The 25,452-nt window shown below is 35.5% G+C and overlaps 1 protein-coding gene across 1 annotated transcript in view; it reads left to right on the top strand.

Annotated features, from left to right (window-relative positions):
• The window catches only part of LOC115230791 (substance-K receptor-like), a 328,598-nt gene that overhangs the window by 286,016 nt on the left and 17,130 nt on the right, over positions 1–25,452 (top strand). The window contains exon 2 of the mRNA XM_029800921.2: positions 23,245–23,454. Within this exon, the coding sequence (XP_029656781.1) occupies positions 23,245–23,454 (210 nt within the window). The remainder of the gene's footprint in view (positions 1–23,244; positions 23,455–25,452) is intronic.

The following is a 25,452-nucleotide window of genomic DNA, read 5'->3' as shown; positions in this document are numbered from 1 at the left end:
TCTAAGAGCGAACAGAAACAATCTGGACAGTGGAGAGAATAGAAATACGTTTAAACTATCAACTGTTCCTGATACAATTCATCACTTCATTGTTGGAATGCACACCTTACTTAAATTAATAAATATTATATCTAACTTGAGCAATGGGTCTACGGATTGCTCGAATTCATTCGGTCGACATATCTGCATGTCATACTTAGATCTTAGCTGGAAGTGAGCTGTAGTTATACAACAACGTTTAAAGTTGGTTTCGCTTAATTTCTTGTTCTCATATGCTGATGATCAACATTAGTTTCGAATTTAAGTTTATTTTTCATGTAGTGGTCAGCCATTGTTGTAATGACGTGTGTTTGCACTACGGTATAGACAAAAAGATACCCCAGCCGGTACAATTACTTAAATGAACCTTCCAACTATTTTTCATAAAAGTAAGTTATAAAACCCCAAAACGTGTTAAGTGTGAACGTAATTAGCAGAAAGGAATATCAACTTTATTTGAAGATAACAAAGAGAAAGCATATTATTTTCATAGACGTGGTAAAAGAATGTAGGGTAATGGTTCAGAGAAAATGTAGTTATTACAAAAGCCTGCTTCATAAGCGATTATCGGACCAAGTGAACGCCAACAGAGATAAACAGACGAGAGTTTGTAGGTGATTCCCTTGATACGGGAGCGACAGACAAAACCTATAGATGTTGTCAGCTAGAAGCAAATTTTACTGATGGTATCGACAGAATACCATCTGAATACGTGCCGAAGCTTGATGAACCCTGGGCGAGAATGTATGTTGCAAGAACGGACATTCAGGATACAACTAGAAAATGTTCAAAAATTCCGTCTGCAAATATATGTGGAACTGATATTTATCGTAAATCAGCAGGGATTTTTTAGCAGACCAATTACTTGTTAGTAAAATGCACACAATATCTTTCAAGACATTTGAAGTAACAAGATTAATGATACGCACACTATACCTTTGTCAGCCTCCCAATAAAATTAAGTCATTCCCAAGGTTAGTGATTTCCAGCTCGGAGTTCAAATAACTCAGAGGAAAGGAAAAGTATCAGTGTGATATAGTGTAAGAAGCATTGAGAGAGAGAGAGAGAAAAAGAGAGAGAGAGGGAGAGAGATAGAGAGGAGAAAAGAGATTAAGTCTTGGTTATCTAATCTACACCATTATATAGTAGCTGAACGTTTTAATGCTTAACAATATGCGTCAATCGAAACTCATAGTCTATATTTAATAGCATTTTACTAGTTGTTCTTCATATATATTACATCAATAGTCTTGAGTAAGCTTACTGCATTTTTGTACTTGATGGTGGTGGTGGTGGTGGTAGCGGAGGCTAGAGATATTTGAATCGTTACTGCTCCCAGAATAGTGGAGCAATTCTTTCTCTTTTTTAAAGGCTGAAGCTAAATGTTGGCATCTCATTGGCAACGGTCCTACACCTGCTTTAGCAGACAATGCTAACTTAAGAACAAAAGCCAGTTGTTTATTTATTTTATAACTTTATGAAAAGAAGAGTTATTGTGTAAAAAACAATATGGCGTCGCAAACATCTTTCTACTTGTTTACACTTTGTTGCACTGATTCAACTGTCATTTTTCTAACTTTTTGTCTCTCTTCACTTGCACATCATCGCCAACTTCTTCTTCTTCTACTACAACTACTACTACTACTATTTTCCTTCGTTTCTTGCGCTATTTTCCCCCAATAAGCCTTGTCAATTATTTTTTCTCTTCTTTATTCTCATCACTTCAATTTTTACACACAGTCCCTCCTCCCACTCTCTTCATTTTGTTACTTCACGGTAGCTCTTTTCAGAGTATGAATTTGAACTTTCGTAACTTAATAAATACATAAAAATAAGTATCTAAATTATAATCAACAAATATAGTAATTAAAACTCTATATTTTTTTCTATCAATAAACACATAAACATATACCAATAAATAAATTATTCCATTATTACTTACAAAAATATTATAGATATCTTTAGAAAATATTTATGAAATACAAATAAAGAATTGAAAAATTCCTGATTAAAAACGTATAACCAATCTTTATAAAATACTTATTAATTACTATTATTATTAAATCTAAATAGTACGAGAAATATATAATGACTAGAAATATAATAAGAAACTTATTGTTAAATTTAAAACATTCTTACGATCTAGATCACAAAGTGACTAACTAATATCTTAAAATTTACGTTCAGATATAATAATTATAAACAAGTAGCTTGCTTACGAAAAACAGTTCAGAGGTTCAGTCCCAATGCGTGGCACCTTGGATAAGTGTCTTCTACCATAGCCTCGGGCCGACCAAAGCCTTGTGAGTGGATTTGGTAGACGGAAACTGAAAGAAGCCCGTCGCATATATGTGTATATATATATATATATATATATATATACATGTGTGTGTTTGTGTGTCTGTGTTTGTCCACCCAACATCGCTTGACAACCGATGCTGGTGTATTTACGTCCCCGTAACTTAGCAGTTCAGCAAAAGAGACCGATAGAATAAGTACTAGGCTTATAAAGAATAAGTCCTGGGGTCGATTTGCTCGACTAAAGGTGGTGCTCCATTATGGCCACAGTCAAATGACTGAAACAAGTAAAAGAGTAATAATAATTAAGTAAATGCACATATCTAAATTATCATTAGCAAATCAAAATTATAAATTCATATTTAACAATCAATAATTATATATATACTAGTTTATCGCGCGGTGTTGCTCGGGTTTGTTTCGACACTTTAGAATTGTAATTTTTGAAAAGTAAAAAGTTTGCATTATGTAGCTTGTAGCTCTTTAAGTGAACATTTTTCTAGTTGAAATACACCGAAAAATGGCGCGAGAGCAGTAAAAAAATCGTAAAAAATAGGGATTTTCATAAACAAAAGCACCCTTTTGATGTAAATAATTTTTGGTGTTAACGTGGTCCGATTTGAATTTTTTCTTCTACGGAAGGAAGAGCAAGCCTCCTATCATACTCTCAATTTTGATCAACTCGCGCCGCAGGGTCTCGGAGGAGATAGTGTATGACTACTAAACCTGCGATACACAGACAACTTCAGCTTTATATATATACAGATAATAATATTTCTTAAATAAAAAAGTTTCCTTATCTCTCAAAAGGCGTATCATTAACTAAAAAATTTCAAAACGAAAAACGTCTTATTAAACGTTTATATAAAACTCGTGAAATTACGTTAGTGCTTTTAGCTCTAATTTATATATATATACTTTAATAGTACGTTTATATATATATATATATATATATTATATATATTATATATATATATACTTTATATGTACGTTTAATATATATATATATATATATATATACTTTAATATGTACGTTTATATATATATATATATATATTATATATATACTTTAATATGTACGTTTATATATATATATATATATATTAATATGTACGTTTATATATATATATATATAAACTTAGATAAACTTAGATATGTTTCGACCAGAGATTGGTCCAGGCCATGTCTAACTTAATAGCACCACCTGATAGGATTATTCGAATCCTGTTTAAGTCAAGTTTTGTTCAAGTAGTGAGTTCTTGTTGGGTGAGTTGTATCCAGTTTTGTTCAAGTAGTGAGTTCTTGTTGGGTGAGTTGTATCCAATTATGGGTGGCTTGTCTGGTATTCTTTGAAGGAATCTATCCAGACTCTTTTGAAGTTGATGGGATCCTTTTCCTCTTTGATCTCCCTCGACAATGTTAAATAGGGCAGGGCCTGTTGAGGAAAAGAAATTATGTTGCAGTGTACATGTATGTTGTGATCTTGAATTTGGCAGGGGACGTATAGCCCGTGGTCCAAGTCTCGGATGAACCTTGAAGCTAATGTTTAGGTCGTTTGGGCAAAGTTGGCGGTATATTTTCCACATCGTACAAATGATGTACCGCTCACGGCGACGCTGGAGGAGTAAAGTTTCAAGGCTTTAAGGCGATCCCAATAGTCGAGAGCAGCCATGCCTTCAATTTGTTTAGTGAGAGCCCTCTGGGGTGACTCAATTCTGGAGATGTTTTGTCTTGTGTGAGGAGACCACAGTGGGCAGCAGTATTCAAGGTGTGGCCGTACAAAGGATGAAAAAAGTGGTATGATGACACCTTGTTCTCTGGACCGGAAAGTTCTTAAGATCCAGGAACTCATCCTACGAGCTGTATCGACCTTCTTGTTGATGTGTGCGCTCCAACTGAGATCGTCATCAACAATTACACCCAGGTCTCTGATATTGTTAGAGCTGTGAGCGTTCTCCTGAAGGAAGAGAGTATGGTTGCTTTAGTGAGGAATTTCTTCCAAAATGCATCAGCTCAAATTTTCCCTCATTCTTGCATTTTGTTTCTGTCTGCCCATTGACTCACAGCATATAGGTCAGACTGAAGTTGAGTTCGTCTGCTTCTTCATTGACGATTTGCTGGAGCTTAGTGTCATCAGCGAATATTTTCACTTTGCAGTGATGTATATATATATATATATATATATATATATATTGGATAATAAGACGAATGGTGAAGCACGGTCACTTTCATAGCTGTGCCTATTTATCACCCGATGAGGTACGTCAGTTGTGTGTCCCACCGGTGAAGGGTCGGTGCTAGACGTGTCGAAATAAATGTTGTGATTAATAATAGATTCTCGTATATTCCATCTTCAGTCTTTCATTATGAATGTGTGTGTGTGTACATATATATATATATATATATATATATATATATTGGATAATAAGACGAATGGTGAAGCACGGTCACTTTCATAGCTGTGCCTATTTATCACCCGATGAGGTACGTCAGTTGTGTGTCCCACCGGTGAAGGGTCGGTGCTAGACGTGTCGAAATAAATGTTGTGATTAATAATAGATTCTCGTATATTCCATCTTCAGTCTTTCATTATGAATGTGTGTGTGTGTACATATATATATATATATATATATATATACACACACACACACACACACACACACACACACACACACACACACATATCTATGTATGTGAATTAAAGTACCAAATAAGTTTGTAACATATAAATAAATTTACTTGTGTATGTGCAATATATATACATTAAGCCTCCTTCAAATAAAGATCCTATTATGCAGACCGAACAAACTCGACTAATTTCGACGATCATTAATGGTTCATCAAGAAGAAAAAAATACTTTATGCAAACTATAGAGGGAGAAAATCGTTTACCGCTACTTCTAAAACCCACATTGGAACCCGGCATTGATTTTGCTTGTTTGTATCTCCATACACTTTCTTTAGCCTAGATGACCTTAACATTCCCGATAATGATAGCAAAGCAAATCAAGCATTTCTTTATGATGGTGAAAATGTTTTATCACGGATCTATTTGTTTACACAGCACTGCCAAATGCACGAATTAAGATTGCTCTTGTAATTTGGTTTGCAACGCAATAAACAATCTGCTTCAGTACTTTATTTACTATACATTACCGATACAATTTTCTAATTTCTCATTTGATTTATTTCATACTAGCAGTATCGCCCGGCGTTGCTCAGGTTTGTAAGGGAAATAACTATAAAGCATTTTTAGAGAGTTATAGCCAAAAAATAGCAAAAAAATGGGAAAAAAATGATGGTAAATTTTTTTTGAGAGTTAAAAAAGGTGGAGTTGCGTCCCCTAGACGGTCTGTGGTTTGGGTTTCTGATTCTCGACCCCATGTCGAATTTATCGATTTTTTTCAGAACTGGGGGAACTTTTCAAAATTTTCGCTGCGTTAGTTTTGAATTATGACATTGGGCTATGTGTGTGTCAAGTTTCATCAGAATCGGTTGAAAGCCGTGGTCAGAGTGAGGGTACGAGAAAACAGACACACAGAAAACGCACAGACAAACTGCCGTTTATATAGAGAGAGATACTCAGTATAGAGTAAACCTTAGTGTCTCATGTTATTGTACTGAACATTAGACCATGTTACCCGTTATATTAGAAACTTGTACACCCGAATGGATGGCTAAGAACACTCTACTACATTTACACTATTGGCAGAGGCACGCAACATGAGATTGATTGTTTGAGAAACGAGCGAGAAGTATATTGGTTTCCTTCCAATACATTACGGTTTCGAGGCAAGCAGAGTTACTCGGATGTCGGTTTTCCGGATGAAAAATCCATAGTTCATATATTGTTATTGGTATTTAAACGGGACCTGCGCTCATAGTTAAAACAACGCCTGCTCCACCTAATTGAAACTCTGAAGACGATATTATACGAAGAAAACCCTAGGAATGAGTCGTTGCATCCGTGAAAGATTAAATATGTATAAATATTATCGATGCATTTTTGGCTACAGCTTGTATGTATTATGTTGGTGATCGACTGAGAAAAAATAAAGTTGGCACTTGTAGGGTATCAAATCAGAGACAGCAATCTCTCCTCCGCATGCAACAATCTTGTGCAAGCAATCTTCTTCTTCTTCTTTTCTTCTTCCCCTCCCGTACTACTACTACTACTACTACTACTACGAATTGCATTCTAATTGGGAGGCGGCGAGCTGACAGAATCGTTAGCACGCCGAGAGAGATGCTTAGCAATATTTCGCCTGCCTTTACGCTCTGAATTCAAATTCCACCGAGGTCGACTTTGCCTTTCATTCTTTTGGGGTCGATAAATTAAGTACCAGTTACGCACTGGGGTCAATCTAATCGACTGCCCCCCTCCCCCAAAGATTTCGGGCCTTGTGCCTACGGTAGAAAAGAATTGCATTCCACAATACAAAAGGCAAAAAGGAAAAGACATCATTCAAATATCGTAACACATAAATTTAAAAAAATGAATACCCCAAAGGAGAAGACTTCGGAGTGGTGGGGCTTTAAGTAGAGGAATGTATAAAAAATATGTTCGTGGACACACTCACACGGAACATCTGCCCTACCACAGAAATAAGTTAGTTCATTCCAACATTAAATTCAAAATTTACGATACTCTTGTAGGTGTGTGGTAAGTAGTTTGTTTTCCGACCACATAGTTCTGGGTTCAGTCCCACTCTGTGGCACCTTGAGCAAGTGTCTCTACCATGGCTTCGAGACAATCAAAGCCTTGCGAGTGGATTTGGTAGACGGAAACTGAAAGAATCTCGTCGTAGCGTTGTATATACATATGTGTATGTATGTGTGTGTGTGAGAGAGTGAGAGAGAGTGTATGTATTTATGTTTGTATTCCGACCTTACCACTGCTTGACAGCAAGTTTTGGTTTGTTTACGTCCGAGTAACACTGCGGTTCGGCGAAAGAGCCCGATACAAAATTTTTCAAGGCAGTGCCCCATCGTTGCCTATTTTCACTGTATCTTGTATTACAGATAAAATGTGACCTCATTTTTCCTTATAGTACAGAATTTGTTTACGCTATCGTTGGCTTCCAAACCGATTTGCTTCCTCATTAGCTCACATACACTTCTGTGTGTGTGTGTGCGCGCACAGCGCACACTTAGTTCTTTTTTGTTTTGTTTTGTTTTTTTTGGTACAGAAAGAATCATGTCTCCAGTCTTTATTGCCTTAGGAGGTCAAAGGCCACTGTTCTGGGTACAAAGTGACCAGCTTTTCAACAACGACAAATATATATATATATATAGTTAATCTAAACATGAGTGGAGGCGCAATGGCCCAGTGGTTAGGGCAGCGGACTCGCGGTCGGAGGATCACGATTTCGTTGTATGTGTTTATTGAGCGTGAACACCTAAAGCTCCACGAGGCTCCGGCATGGGGGTTGGCGACCCCTGTTGTACTCTTTCGCCCCAACTTTCTCTCACTCTCCCTTCCTGTTTCTTGGGTAACGCTGCGATGGACTGGCATCCCGTCCAGCTGGGGGAAGCACATACGCCACAGAAACCGGGAAACTGGGACCATGAGCCTGGCTAGGCTTGAAAAGGGCGCATAAATAAAATAGAATAATCCAAACATGAACAAGCAAGAAAAAAACGTGGAAAGTGCAGTGTTATTGGACGCTCAGGAAAGGAAAGAAAATTCCAAAGGGAAGACGGAGAAAGAAAATGGCCGGAAGGGAATGGATGAAGAAAAAGTTCTTTCAAAGTCAGGAGAGTGCAAGAGAAGGATGTGGGGAGGGGGTATGAGCGTGCGCGCAGGTCTGTGTGTGTGTTTGTGTGTGTGTGTGAATGGTTGTTGCTGTTTATGTGTGTGGTTGGGCTTAGTATCGTTTAAGGTCATAGGAAGAATTTATAGCAAGAATTTTGGTAGGAGTGGCTGCCTGTCGTGTGTCTACCTACACATGCGCGTAGAATGGTCAGTAGAAGGTACTGGTAGTTTGAAGTATGTGTGTGTGCGTGTATGTATATGTAATGCGTGTGAGTTTTGTTTGCAGTGTGTGTGCATGTGTGTGAACGAGGGGTTGTGTAGCGGATATAGGTGCGTTTTTTGCGCGTGTATGCATGTGCGTGTGTGTGCGTGCGTGTACATATATATATATAATATATATATATATATATATTATATATATATATATATATATATATATATTTATATATATATAAATATATATAAATATATATATATATATATATATTTATATATATATAAATATATATAAATATATATAATATATATATATTTATATATATATACGGAGAGACAGAAAGAGAAAGAGGGAGAGACAGAGAAACTAAGAGACGTGTGTGTGTGTTTGGTACACGACTAGCTAGCTAGCTAGCTCTCTCTCTCTCTCTGAGCTGACCAAAGCCTTGTGAATGGACTTGGTAGACCGAAACAGACAAAAGCCAGACGTATATATGTGCGTGGATGTATGTATGAATGTGTGTACGTATGGCTGTGCGTGTATGTTTGCATGTATGTATAAGTATACAACCCACCACCTTTCATCACCATTGCTTCTTTTGTCTTTTCTCTTGAAGTTGTTCTTATTTTCATTGTTTTGGATTTCTTTCGTTTTTCTTTCATCTCCCCAGGGAATTTGGTGGAAAGCTTTTAAATTTATTTACACCACACGCTCGTCTTTTTTTTCTTCTTTTAAATTTATTTACAGCACACACTCGCCTTTTTTTTTGTCCTTGTCTGACTTGAAATTTTCAGTTAACACCTTAACCAAAGTAAATAGATGGCTCATCTATGTAGTTTGATCTTAACACGGGGCCCCTCAACTGCGGAGGCCCCTTGCGACCGCAGGGGCTTAGCGACGGTCCTGCGAGAACGTATTGAGAAGAGCATTGTCGCTGTAAGAACGATTACCACCCGTGTATTTATTTTTTCGCCTAACTTCATTTTATTTTGAAAATGGGCAACCCTAGCGTGTTTAGTTTAATGGCCTATCAATGTGTGCAGCGAGTTTCTTTGCCCTTGGTGTCGGCAAAAAGTGGATACAGAATTCAAAGAAAAACTAACAAGAACAACAATATCAACAATTGTTTAAAATTCTGACAAAAGGCGAAGCAAATTTTAGGGAGAAAGATAGTCGACTACATCAGCCCTAGTACTTTACAAATGTTGTATTTTCTCGACCCCGCTTGGAGAAAAAGCAATGGCGACATCGGTGGGTTTTAAGCTTAAAATGTAGAGTCAGAAGAAATGCTGCTGACGATTTTGTCATTAATAATAATGACAATAACACTTTGTTATACAGGGTACAAGGCCTGATGTTTTGGGACAGGTCGGTAATCGATTACTTCGATCCAGTGAGGTGCTCACTGATGCCTATTTATTTCACCCCGAAAGGATAAAAGGTAAGGTCAACCTCGGTAACATTTGAATTCAGAATATAAAAACGAACTGCCGCTAAGCAGTTCATCCGACACACCATCAGTTCTGCTAATAATAATAATAATAATATAATAATAATAATAATAATAATAATAATAATGATGATAATTTACAGCTAATTCACATTATAAAATTATTTTGCTAGAGAATGGTTCATTTATATATATATATATATATATATATATATATATATATATATATATATATAATTTTTGCTTGCTTCCTCTCCACTCCACGAATAGACCTGATGATTTGTGAGGAAATATAACTTTGGTGGAAGTATCTTCAGAATGTAGGGAAAGGAATCTTTCTTATATCATATGTCATATATTTTGACGTATTTGATAGCTTGTGTAGTGTCTTTCGCTGATATCGTAAGAAGCTAGAACAGTAATTTCTGTTGAATATCCGGTTTTAATTCAAATTCTGCCAAGATAACAAAAATGCATATAATTCTTGTGCACCTAGGTTTACGGTATGTGCTAGTGTGTGTCTTAGACTATATTTGCGCTCCATAAAATTTCATCAGGTACCGTAAATCCTCGAGTTTAGTCCACCCTTGAGTATAATACGCAGGGGATTTTTAGGGGGCTGTACCTCTGAAAAACCTGAACCTTGTGTATAATACGCACCCTTTCTCTAACTTGAGTCAAGGAGGTCTATATAACGTCCTTGGTTTGTAAAAATGTATATGGTAACGTCCTTTATTATTATTGTATATATAACAATGCAAACGTGTAGCTTTTGTGTGCATTTTGTTTGCAGAAAATAAAGAAGAAATAACATCTGTGAAAAATAAATATTAAGTAAATTGCCTTTACATATTTATCACTATCAGTTGCAAAAGCAAAAACATTTATTCAAATCCTTCAAATTCAACATGAAATAACTGTTCCATTTGTTCCTCCTAAATGTGGCTCCCCCCCCCCCACACCTTCTTGCCTTCTTTATCTTTGGCATCTGTTTAATTTCATCTTTATTTCTCCATAACCTGACATTGCTTTCGTCAACATCAAATTTTCTTCCGGCGGCCCTATTACCATGCTCTTCAGCATATGATATAACTTCAAGTTTAAACATAGGTGAATAAGATCTACGAGTCATTTTATGGGTATGTAATGTATAAAATGCTTTATTGGAGATCAATGTACAGGCTTAAGACCCGCTTATAAAAAACCCTAGTAAAGACCCACAGTAATTCAAACATTTAATACTGGTATTTAATTAATTATCTATTGTTTGCCACGGTAATGATGCAAACTGCAATACAAACGCAGGATGAACTATTTAGCGCTAAACAATTAAGCACAATTCGTGCGTAATTAAGCCAGCCACACCTAGCCGAACAAACACTTCCGCGCATGCTCAATACAATAATGGTGATGTTCTTAACTGTTATATGGGAATGTAAATATGTTTGCAAATTGTTTTAGTTATATGTTATTCTGTGTTCTGAATACTTTTATTTTAATAAATATTGCTTACTGCAAGTTATGGATGATTCTTTTATGACTTCATTGCTTTCAAGCTTAGCTTAAGGTATTTTTCTGCCCGACATCACAAAATGCGTCGGAATAAACATTGTCGAACAGCAAATAGAGACTCGGACATTGCTTAGAAAATATTTTTCATTCTTAACCTCGTATATAGTACGCACTAGGGATTTTGACCTTTAAATTTTGGGGGAAAATGCGGATTATACTCGAGGGTTTACGGTACTTAACAGAGAGCATCCTCAGTTGTGTTATATCGGAATCACTGTTGTTGATGGGGAAGAACATGGCTAAAGGGAGTAAGAGATTTCGGCAGATTTAAATGAAAAAATCTGACTAATGATCAAGACTCATTTCCCTACTGGTCTCCCCGACTTCATACATGAACAATATCAACCCACCATTGTATCAAACGCCTTCGAAATCGAGTAGAATTCTCGAGAAATCAGTGGCCACCGGACCCATATAGAAAGAGACAATCCGTATCTGCACAAAATCAATAACGGTTTATGTCTGTTGCGGTGGAGAGAGTGAAAAGACGGAAGAGTAACGTTATGTTCTCTGCTACTATTTTTAACTGGGGATTGGGGTGTGCTTCTTCTAAATACAATGTATGCACACACACACGCGCACACACACACACACACACAATTACACATACATTCATACATGTGTGTATGCGTGTGCATAAATATAACGCTTATACCGACGTATACATATTATATACATACACTTATACATATTTACACAGATGCATAAACACACATACACACGTTTCAACTTTTGGCACAATGCCAGTAGATTAGGGGAGGAGGCAATCGATTACATTGATTACTGATTTTATCGATTCCAAAACAATGAAAGGCGAAGTTGAACTCGGGAGAATTTGAACTCAGAAAGTAAAAACGGACGAAATGCAGCCAAGTATTTTGTGCGGCGCGCTAACGACTCTGCCAGCTCACCGCCTTAATAATAATAATAATAATAATAATAACCCTTTCTTTTATAGGCACAAGGCCTGAAATTTGGCGGAATGGAACTAGTCGATTACATCGACTACTGTGTTTCGCTATTACTTATTTAATCGACCGCTAAAGCATGGAAGACAAAGTAGACCTCAGCGGAATTTGAAATATAATAATAATAATAATAGTAATAATAATAATTTGAAAGGCTTTTGATAGTATTTCCCACACAAGGATTCAAGAAACACTAGCCATGAACAAGGTAGCACCAATAATCATAAAATATATAAAGCATTCCATGAATAAATGGCAGATGGTGCTGCATCTCCAGACAAAAGAGGTACTCATTGCATGCTACAAATGACAAACAGCTGGAAACATTACCACAGACAATACATGGATTTACCAAAGAAATAAACATGAAATTTGGCTTAGAAAAATGTGCCAAAGCATCCTGGGAAAAGGAAAACTGGTTAAGAATAACAATATCACACTAGATAAAGCAAATGAAATAAGAGAATTCGACCAAAACCAGATACACAAATACTTAGGAATCAATGACCTAGATACGATACGACACACACAAGTGAAAGAGAAGGTAAAAAAGAAAGACTATAGACGAGTTAGATTAATACAGAAAACAGAGCACAATGCGAACAACAAGATAATAGGCATCAGCACTCTAGCCGTCCCAGTTATAATAAGTTACAGCTACAATATCCTTAACTGGACTCTAAATGAACTATCAAAATAGACAGGAAAAAAGAAAAATTTAATATGCACCACCCAAAATCTGACATAGAAAGATTATATATACAAGGTATCGCAGGCTTTGTACAGCTAGAAAACTATTACGGGTAGTCATGATGGGTATACTGGGCTTCGTATACTTTATTCCAGTGTCACTTTGATGGCATGAACTGCTCTCTCACTCAATAATAATAATAATAATAATAATAATAATAATAATAATAATAATCTGAGTTGTTTTAGGAACACTGAGAGCACTAACAACCAAGTTTGAACTGAAAAATATGATGGGGAAATTGGAACTGAGATGAGGGAAAACATCCTTAGAAGAGAATACTTTATCGGGGATAGAGAGTATTTTGGGATTGGTGGTTAGATGTTCAGCATGGTAGTAAGAGGCCCTGTGAGATCTTTGACAACTAATTGCTGTCTGCTCTTCCAAAATGAACCTTGAAAGGGAGAAACTAGGGCAGAAGAGGCTTAATAGCAGAAGAATGTATATAGATGGAAAGAAAAGGCCAAGTAGAGTATTTACAGAGCAGTACAGAAAAACTACCAAAATAAAGATGAAGTGCGTAATAGGAAAACAGGACAAGAATGAAAATCAAAGAGAGTACTTCAGACAGATTGAAGAGAAACCTTTACATGGCCAATTTTGGAGAGTCACTGAGGATGTGTGTAGAACAAAATCCTGGGTTTAGTTGAAAAAAAGGGGCAATTGAAAAAGAAACAGAGAGCCTAATTGTAGCAGCCCAAGATGAAGCGATGAAAAAAAAAACAACTTAAGGAAAGATATATATGGAGAGAATGTGTCAGAAAAATGTAGAACCTGTGGAACTTGGAACGACACAGTGGCACACATTGTGGTAGAATGCCCCAAGTTCGTACATGAAGAATATAAGAAATGGAGACACGACTAGACTGTAGACGTTTTACACTGAAAACTGTGCCAGAAATAGGGATTTGAAGTTGGAAACATATGGTACAATCATCGAATCGAAAGGGTACTGGAATCAGAGAAATGTAAGATTTTGTGGGACTTTCCTATTCAAACGGACAAGAAGTTAGAAAACAATAGACCAGACATAACGGTTATAGATAGGGAAAAGCGAAATTGCTTAATTATCGACCCATCATGCCCATTTGATTCCAGGATCGTAAAGGAAGCAAAACAAAAAAAAATTACAATCCCTTAAAATTTGAGATGAGACGAATTTGGAGCATGCGAACAGTAAAAGTTGTGCCTATAATAATTGGTGCGCTGAGAACAGTAAGCCAAGATATAGGCAAATGGTTGAAGGAGATTGAAGTAGAATGCCTGGTGGAACTCTTACAAAAAGTTTGTCTCTTAAAGACATCAAGGATTATCAGGTTCTAAACACTTGAAAGACTGCTGAAAACTTGTGAATACAAACGGCTACAGGTAGTAACCCGCTATCCACGTAATTCCTACCAGGAACCTGAGCCAAACCAAAAATAATAATGATAATAATTATAATAATGATAAATGTGCATTTTCTCTTATTTGCTACGTCCACGATTTTACAATGGATAGTTTTCTTTTACGGAAAGATAGTATTATAGTTATTGCAAATGTTTTTGTTTCTTTCTGGATCCTTGGTTGTAGCACCCAGATGAAGCAGTGGAAGTTTCGGTCTCAGATACCTTTAATAAATGTAGCAATTGTTGTTGCTGATTTTGTTTTTGGCGGGTGAAAAGATGCGTCTTCAATGAATTATTGAACATTGCTTGTTATGTTATTTTTGTTCGTTTGTTACTTCATGCTTCATTCACTGCTTTTGAAAATCCATCAGAGATTCTGTAAATATTCTGATCAATAAACCTGAAAAATTCATTTTCCATTAGGTGCAGGATATGACAAGCCTTTGCTCTCAGTGTTGATGGATTTCATCAAAAGAAACACAAAAACGAACTGTCGTCAAAATAATGCGATAAATTAAGTTGAAAATATGAAAACAGATTTTGACAAAACTTCTAATTTCATATTATAATTGAAGTAATCTAGAATATACATTTCTATATTCTAGATAAATATGTTTTTAAATTTTCTAGAGAATACAAACGTATATTCTAGTACAGATTAGAATATACGTCTGTTTAGAAAAAAGACCATAAAATTTAGTACTAATTCTTTAGAGTTTAATTTGAAATACTGTTCATGTTTTACGTGTTTTTCCAGCGCGGTTCGAGGAATCGTAATAAGTGATCTATTAATGTAATTCTAAAGTTTAGAACTACAAATTGCAGAGGAAAAGAAAAAAATTATTTTGAATGTAAACGATTCAAATTTTCCTCCACAATTTGTTATCAGGGTTCTAATATGAGGAATACTAATATACGATGGTAAATATAATCTTCACTTTAAAACTAGGAATTTTAAGGTCTTAAATTTAAAACATAATGAAAATATAGTGTTTTAATCGTTCCAGCCTTCTCTTATTCACCTATTTTCGAATCTTGGAACTTGTTCATCATAGAAACATCAATATGGCAATAGGTTAGAAGGTCTTATTTGTTTTGTTTAAATTCAATTAAAAGGGAAATGAAGTGGAATAAAAGAATCAAGAGGAAAACGAAGTAAATGGTGTCTAGTTAAGCAACAACGCTTATAGTTTTATTGACGGTTGCGACCAGATGTAATCTCGTTGACGTCATTGCAGAACCATAAACAAAAGAATATTGCTCATTGCAATAAAGTGATCAGAGATAATTTTGTTGAGAAAAATATTTATATAATACAAAAGGCCAACTTCGTAAACAGAAAACATATACTTCATAATAAAGAAAAACAAACTTAACGAGTTTTCACGGTCGACATCCTCATCCATTTGGTCAGACAAATTGAATTTTATTCTAATATCCCAATGAATGAATAAAGAAATAGTAAAACATTGAAATATAATATGTAAAAGATGCGTCAGTGCAGATATTGATTACTTATAATATATTGATTAATTCTTAGCATACATTCTGCACATATTCTTCATGCATTTAGACATAAATCTACCCGCTGAACTTGGCAGCATATTTAACAAACGCAATGTTGCTTGGAATCACGCTGTTATACATATACAAATGAAGTTGTATTGATCATTACTTTTCGCATCTACTCCTATATGCATTCGCAGACAAACATATGCATACATGCACACACAAACACATAATCCATATGTGTGTGTGTGTGTGTTGTGTGTGTGTGTGTGTGTGTGTGAATGCGTCTAGATTCTAATGAATCTTGTAACTTATACGTATATATATACACACCTGTGTAGCAGCACAGCATGAAAATTAAAACTGCTCAACGTGTTAAAAGAAAAAGCTTTCGTATTCTGGAATAAAAACTCAAAAACTCGAGATCTCGATGGGAGCATCGAATTGATGGCTTCTCGTCAGTTTTCTTTTAACCGAGCATCGAGTTACGCAGAAGGAGCAACCGATATACCTATGTATCGAGTAAAAGAGTGTTAATCGAGGATGAGTGAGCTAAAGGCGTAATTTACATTAGGTTTCTGCCGTAGTATAAAATTCTTAAAATATCATACCTACGCCAATTAAGATGTATTCTTCCTATGACTATCAGGTTCCATTATTCGTAATAATGGTAATGTGTTAAATGAGGTTTTAAACGCATTTGCTACCGAGAACATATTCGTTTCATTTCACATGAAACATATATATGTATATATATATATATATAAACGTACATGTGTATGCTTGAGAGAGAGAGAGAGAGAGAGAGAGAGAGAGAGAGAGAGAGAGAGAGAGAGAGAGAGAGAGAGAGAGAGAGAGCAGTATAGGAAGGTAAGTAGGTGGGTTATAGAATAATTAAAATAATAGTTTTCTTTCCTGCCATCATGTAACTAAGTCTTTTGGGCTCAACACTTTCGGAACGTTTCTCGTAAATTTATCCTCGTCGTGGATGAGTAAGTCTTTCTGTAGAAAGAACCAATGTTTATTTAATCATCTTCCCATATATTGTTACAATATAACCGACGTCATATTGCAATTATATAATCAGAAGGCTGCAATATGCAAAATGTCTATTGCTGTAATTTCGTTGTAAATATTGCGATAAATATGGAATAAGAGACACGCTCGTCTCCACCTGAGGTTGTTATGAGATTTTATTTTTTAGTTGAAAATATTTCACATGTAACATCTCCATGAAGATAAAATTATTCTTACTTTTAAAATGTATCTTTGCTAGAAAGGAAAGTAAAATATTATCCGCACTTTCGCCAGCTGTGTTGTAGGGTAGTTCTGTGCTGGTTACGTAACCGCAGTCTCACCTTGATCAGCCCTGTCTTCTGTCTTGTGTTACAGAAAAATCATGGCAATGTGCGCCCAGGAAGAATGGAGTTCAGTCATCCAATTTCCCTGATTTGAAGGTGTGTCAGGGGCTGAAATATGTAGAGAGAGTTCTACAGCGTAGAAGAGTGTCTGGGTGGGTTGGGAAGTTCAAAAATGGCCGCACAAATATGAAAAGGGAGCAGAACGCCCATCAACCTTCTGCAAAGACTTGAAGATTCAACAAGTTCGAGAACTGGTGCTGGTGAATCAGCAAGTGACCTTCGATGGATTGGAATGTTCTTTGCAAATTAGTAATTCCAGACAAGCTTCTCTTCCGTAAAATCTGTTCGAAATATGTGCCAAGAGCGCTTGTCAAAGCGCATAAGAGCAACTGTGTGTAGATCTGTCAACGCTTACCCGGCCCTTTGAATGTTGAAGGTGGAGCAATTTTGGAGAGAAAAATCACAGGAAATCAGATCTGGATACATTACTTGGGACTAGAATCCAAAAGGTAGAGTAAGGAGTGAAAATGCCCGGGATGGAGGGGGAAAAAGAAATTCAAGACTCAAACTTCTTAAGAAGTGATGCTAACGTTTTTTTCTGTTTTCTCTCTTTTTTTTTTTTGAGATGCAAAGGGGTCTATACTGGAACATCGCATGAAAAGGCGTCTACAGTCACCGGTGTAGAATACAGGGAAATACTGGCCAACAAACTGAAACCAAAAATTGGCACCTAACACCGAGGACTTTTGTCTAAGGAAGAGTTATAGTTGCAGAACAATGCAAGCCCACATACGGACACCGACACCGTTGAAACTGTTGAAAAATTGGGTTTCGATTTGCAGAAACACTCTACATATACTCCAGATCTCGCTCCTTTTTGTACTCTCACCTCTTTGGAACACTCAAACATCCTTTACAAGGTAATCAATTTGCTACGGACAAAGAAGCGCAGGAAGTGATGCATAAATGGCTGCGTGACCAACCGAAAATCTTTTCCTCCGATGGAATGAAAAAGCTTGTGGAAGAAGTGCATCTTAAAGCGAGGAGACTATGGTCGAACATGATGGAATTGTTCAATACCTAATTTTGTTTTAGCAAATTACCGAAACATGAGTGTGAACATTTTATTTTTATTTCCTCTCGTATTAATAGGAAATGTATCGATATGCTATGAGCGCAAAACTAAAATTTTGAAAGTGAAACAAAGCTTTGTTCATTTTACGTACATAAACACGAAGAAACTCTCTGTAAGAGATAAGGGGAAGAAAGCTACTAGTTATGTCTGGTATTGGAGGCGATGCGATGCGTAATGGCTACAAATAAACAATACAACATTTGACAGGCCGGCATGGGTGTGTGATGTTATATATATATATATACACATACACACACCTACTACCTGTCTGTCTGTTTGTCTATCTATCTATCTATCTATAGATAGATCAGACAGACAGACAGATAGATAGATAAATTTTTTTCCGTAATGAGATAATAAACCAAGGCTGTATAGATTTTAGAACATTTATAAATATTATAAATGTTTTAAAATCTACACATCCTTGGGTTTTTTTTAAATCTCATTACGGAAAATGTCTTTATATATACAGATGCTGATATATGACCTACGTTGGATCCTTTATTCACATAATCCCCGAACCTAGAACTCAACTATGGTCTATCCATAGCACTTACTCAGCATTACCTGACACCTTTGGGTTTCACTGACACCATTACCTCTCATAACCTCTCTCTCTCTCTCTCTCTCTCTCTATATATATATATATATATATATATTTATTTATACAAACACACACACACACACACACACACACACAAAACTACATTCTGTAATGTTTTATTTTAAGACGTAAGAAAGTGATGTTAATGGATTATAAAAATATTTGAATGACGCCAGTTCTAAGTAACTCCATAACAAGCAAACCGTTGGGGTTTATGTGATCTGTGCTGTGGAATTCATTCATCATTTTTGCATCTTTTTGGGCTGGTAGACTTGTCTGCATCTATAGTAAACAAACTAGGAATATTCACGTAGTGAGCGGTTGGGTCGACGCACAGGGGTAATGACGGAGATGCATTTAGACACCTTACTCTGCTTATTGTTAGAAATGTGTGGCCTGTGCAAACGTACGGAAGATTTACCCCAGGCATCTTCCTGTACGCTACGGATGGGTTGCGATCATTTCAGAGCATTTTAAATCCCTTGAAATGTTGAACGTCGGTATATGAAAATTATTCAAAGTGAAGGTGATTTTACCAATATCTTTAGAGTTTCGATCACCACAGTGGTATCCTTTCGGTTGTCAGAGCTGTTAGTTTATGAACATTTACTGGACCTGTTTGCCATTGAGCACTTCAACTTCGGCTCTAGACATTAGATACACAGATTTATACTGGTGGGTTTGATGTTTTCATATACGAATGGTATCTCGAGAATATTCAAACCAATGGTTTGAACAACGAAGATTAACCATTAACAAACTAGAGGCTTGCAACACACAACCTGGTGAGGCATAACCTGCTAGCATCTGCTGCTGGTTGTATGATTCAGCAATCGTTTTGACTATCCTGTTTCAGTTGGTTCACGTTATGTGGACGTTCACTGAAGCAGCTCCATTGGTAGAGTTTTGTCGATGATGAACGTTGTGGTCATCGTTTGCGAGACAAACTTTCCTTTCACTGTGCTCTAAGTCTAGAGAAAAGCGTTAGCCAAATTACAAAACTCAGCATTTGGTGTGTAACCCTTGCGTATATATTTCCCCGACAACTGATGATTCAGTCGGCGTATTCTGATTTATTCTATAGGGATTTAGTAAAAGGAATGACGATGTCCTGAACGTCGATGAGGCATCCTTGGGAAACCTGAAAACTTCCAGATTGGCAATTAAGCATAAGATCCAAAGATTGTTTGTGCTACAAGTGCTACTGTGCTCAGTGCATGAACGTTTTAATGCTTTGGCACTGCTTATATGGATAGCTGCATGTATTCATTTCCTTTCAGGTAAATCACATCAGAACATATGACTGATTCACGAAAACGTACTCTACTCTCGGTATCATTTGTTAAGGCAAAACTATTTCCAGTAACCACCATTCTGCAAATCTGAGACTGGTATTTCGAAACGTCCCTACACATGTCCAAAACGAGAGTAAAAACAAAAAACAAAATAAAACAGTATTTTGATAATTTTACAACGTTACTGCTTTCAAAGACGCATCATTCATAAAAGTAAATAATTGTCTCTTTTTAGTTCAGTCGCGATTGAAATGTTTAGAATTGAATGTTTACAATATGGATTCAATACACTGCCTATTAAAGGACTCTTTCCATAAGTCCTTGAGTTGTGTCTTGTACAGTATACTCGCGCATTCACTTAAAATTGTCGATCGATTTAAAATTTTATGAACTAATCTGTATGGAATATTTTTAATTTTCATCGAGATATCAAATGAAAATAATTGATTTCAGAATTGTTTTTTAAGTATATTATATTTATTACACAATGCATATATTCATATCTATCTATCTAACTAGTAATCTATTTGTCTACCTATCTATCTATCTATCTGTTTGTTTGTCTACCTGTCTATCTTATCTATTTGTTTGTCTACCTGTCTATCTTATCTATTTGTTTGTCTACCTGTCTATCTTATCTATCAATCTATCTATCTATCTTATCTATCAATCTATCTATCTATCTTATCTATCAATCTATCTATCTATCTATCTATCTATCTGTTCATGTATCTATCTATCTATCAATCTGTCTGTCCATGTATCTATCTATCGATTTATCTATCCATCCACCCATGTATCTCTCTCTCTATATATATACATTATATATATATTTTGATAATTTTTCAACGTGCGTGAATATACACATGGAGACTACCACACAGGTACAAATGTGTATAGTAATGGGAGCCCCATCACTACACTCAATGTATACTCTCACCCATCCGCACGGATATTGTGATATATCGAGTTTAGTGAGTATGTATATGCGTATATGTGAGGGAAGTAATGTATCTGTTTGTTGTGTGTTGTGTCTGTGTGTGTGTTTTTTGTGTGTGAATGTGTATAGGTTTGTTTATTTAGGTTTTGAGATGTATGTGTAATTTGTCTGTGTTGGGAGGGGGAGTGGGTTTTTGGTGTTATTGAGGTTATAAGTTAGTATAGGTATGTGTATAAGTCGTGGGTCTGGGTTTACGTGTGTGTTTTTTGTGTGTGAATGTTTAGGTTAGGGGATTGCTATATAGGTTGTTTATAGAGTTTAGCAAAGGAGATTTTATCGTTATATGTTTTTAAGAGTTTTGGTTTATCATGGTTTTTTTTAGGGAATTCGTGGTAATATGTCTATTTTCGTTGTTGGTTGTTTTATTACATTGTTTCATCATAATTTTGAGTGGTGTTCGTTTTGCCACGTGATATATTTTTTAATTCCATTTATTCCATTTCTCCATTCATTATTAAAAGATGTTCGTTTCCAGAGCGGTTATACTTTTTATACATATGTTAAGTTCCTTGGTAAAGTAATTTGTTTGGGTATATGTTGAGGCTTATATGTACTTGTGGGTGTGTGTGAGTGGGGTGGGTGTTTGTATTTGTTATGGGTGTGTGGTTTACGTGTGTGTATTTGTGTGTGATGTATAGGTTAAAGGGATTGCTATATAAGTATGTTATAGTGTTTAGTAAAGGGAGGTTTTATCATTTATGTTTTGTGAGTTTTAGCTTATCATGGTAGTTTTATAAAAGAATCCATTCATAATTTTTGTGTTTATTTGTCTGTGTGGGGTTGAGTGGGTTTTTGGAGTATATGTTGAGGTTTATATGTATGTATAGGTATGTGTAAGTGGTGTGGGTATTTGTATAGTCGTGGGTGTGTGGTTTACGTGTGTGTATTTGTGTGTGAATGTTTAGGTTAGGGGGATTGCTATATAGGTATGTTATAGAGTTTAGTAAAGGGAGATTTTATCATTATATGTTTTTATGAGTTTTGGTTATCATGGTAGGTTTGTTAAGGAATTCGTAGTAATTTGTGTCTATTTGCGATGTCTGTTGTTTTATTGCATTGTTTCATTCATAATTTTTAAGTAGTGTTCGTTTTACCAAGTGAATATAATTTTTAATTCCATTTATTCTATTTCTCCGTTCATAATTTTAAGTGATGTCCATTTTCTAGAGCGTGAATGTGGGTTGTATGTGTGTGTGTGGGGGAGTATGAATAAGTATTGTGTTGAAGTTTAGCTATTTTATTATTTATAGTTGCCTAGACGTTTTTATGTGTATGTATAGGGATATATATATAGGGGTGTGTGATTTAGTGTATGTAGTTAGATATGGTTATATATAATTAGGTATATGTGTATGGGTGTATTATAGTTTATTATTTTATATTATTATTATATTTTTTTGTTTTGTTTTATATTTTATATTTTATATTTAATTGTTGATAGGTTTATTTTAGTTTATATTTGTTTATATATTGATTATATATGGATTATAGATAGGTTATATATGGATTATATATTTATATTTTTTCATTCATACTTTAATTATTTTAAAATTATTATTTTATATTTTAAAATATTGATATTTTAGATTGGAAGTCCACCTGAAGATTGTCGATCAAGACAAGAAAAACAATTGTAGTGGCGGTTTTTTTTGACTATTTATTAAAATTTTATGTATTGATTAAGTCTTTCCTTGTTTGTTTTGCAAAATAGTGGTTTGTCTCTAATAATATTTTATAATATTTTACTATAAAATTGGATTTAATCCTAAATCTGATTTTTTTCCCTGTAAATTTGGATTTATTCCCTAATATTTATTATTATATAATATATATATATATATATACAACACACACACACATGCAATTTCATGTTCGTTGAAGCATTTCTTCTTTCTTTTTCAGGTTATTAAGACGTTAGTCATAGTGGTAACCATATTTGTTTTGTGCTGGCTTCCATTACACGTGTTTTTCTTAGTTCTTGACTTCCAACCAGCACTGGCTAATATGTCTAACCAAACATTGACTAGCATATATTTGGGAGTTCACTGGCTTGCGATGTCAAACAGCTTCGCCAATCCGATTATATATGGATTCACAAATGAAAGTTTTCGGGTAAGATGTCTATTTGTTTCTTGCATTTATATTTGATGTTTGTATCCTTATTTTGCAGTCATAAGTACTTATACTGACAGGTATTTAACTTTAGGAAAGTTGCAGTAAAACCAATTCACTGACTTAATTAACGTAAAACGTATTAAATCGTACATTTTGACATAGTGTTCAAGATCTATTCAAGTAAGCAAGCAAGCACACACACACAATGGCAGACTCATATATATCAAATAACAAATGACAAAGGAACGAAAATTACCTAATCACTTTCATCAGCTTACAACTGTTGCTGTTATGAGAAGCCGAGGGCTCGTGCGATATCATAGCTTTCCCCAAGCTTTAAAAATGGTTGCATATATATTGTGGAAAGCATGCTTATTGCTTTCCTCAGTAACTGTGTGTGTGTGTGTGAGTGTGTATACAATACTTACATTGGACGGATAGGTGCCCTCACCTTGTTTGTTGTTATCACAACATTTCAGTTGGTGTACTCTCCAGCCTACATCAGGTGTTCGGGTAGAATTTCGAACCCAACCCTTTATTTAACTACTGGGGTACTCTTTTCTCATTCCTAAGGTATTTTAGGTATCTTTTGCTGATGTTATTATTATTATTTATTCAAGTCACTGATTGGGATTGAATCCGGAATATTAGGGTTAGTAGCCCGCGCTCTTAACCACTACACTACATGCCCAGAGTGAATTTTGTATCTTTTCTTAATAGCGGTTCCCATATTCTACTCGTATCTGCACTCGGTCTGCTTGGGAGGTTGTTGTGTCCTGGCATATGCGCTGCTTCTTTTAGTTTTAGTATTTTCCAGTGGTGTTCTGTCTATTATTTTAACTTCATCCCATGGGGGCGGGTCTCCGTTTTTCCGTACATGTTCACCTATACTCGATTTTTCAATATTCCCTCATGTCACAGCTTTACAATGTTCCTCTACCCTTATTCTGAGGGGGTGGGATGTTTCGCCTTTGTATAACCTACCATAGCTGCATGAGATGGAGTACACGCAGTCTTTGGTCATATTCTCTTCTATTGGTGGTTTTACTCGAAAGAGATATTTGCGAAGTGTTGTATTACTCTTGAACACTGTCTTGGTGTCAAATGGACCGCATATCTGTTATATCTTTTCCAAAAGGCCTTTCACATAGGGTAGACAGACTGGTCAGTTTATGGGGCTTCATCCTCTCTCTCCTCTTCCTAATTGCAGTGGATAGTATGTTTTTGGGGTAATTGTTGCTTAATAGATTGTTACTTAGCTTGATAATTTCTTCGTGGTGGGTATCACGATGAATTATGTTCCATCTTGCGGGATGTTTATATGTATATTCTATGATTAAATGTTCGAATTATGAAATGCTATGCGGATGACCATATATATATATATATATATATATATATATATATATATACACGCGGTAAACAAGCGACACAAGACATGTCATTGTTGTTATAAACAACCACGGTCTTCCAAGTTGCGTAGTGGGCATATTTTTGATAAAAAAAAAATCACAAGAAACGTAATTATTCTCCAGTAAAGGAAGTTCTGTGGATCAAAATTCCTTTTTTTCTTTTTTTCTGGTGAAAGTCAGATATAGTGATGCTAATGATGTTATAAATTGATTGCATTAGTTTCCTGGAAACCAGCAAGGCCAACAGGTAATTCAGCAACGTTCAAGAAAAGGATTAAAAGGACTGAAAGCAGTTAGATAGGATTATAGAAGACAGGAGGACTTGGAAGGAATGTATTAACTTTCAATTTTTGCACACAGAATGTAGCATTAACTTTCTCTCCGCTGCGTCTAAAAAGGTAAAAAAAAGAAGCATTTCATGCTTAACATAGTCGATGGTGATATTTCAGCAATAAAGGTTAAGATTATATATGGCGTTGAGTTTGTTTCTGACGTAATTTTCTTATCTCGCTTGGCTTTCTGAATATTTGTCAGTGCAACACACTTAAATTGACGTATTTTCAAAACTATATCGAAGAATTCG

This window comes from Octopus sinensis, linkage group LG2, assembly GCF_006345805.1.
Source record: "Octopus sinensis linkage group LG2, ASM634580v1, whole genome shotgun sequence".
In the NCBI taxonomy this organism is placed as follows: domain Eukaryota; kingdom Metazoa; phylum Mollusca; class Cephalopoda; order Octopoda; family Octopodidae; genus Octopus; species Octopus sinensis.
Note: the sequence above shows the minus strand (reverse complement) of the source record. Positions and strands in the feature narration are given on the sequence as shown.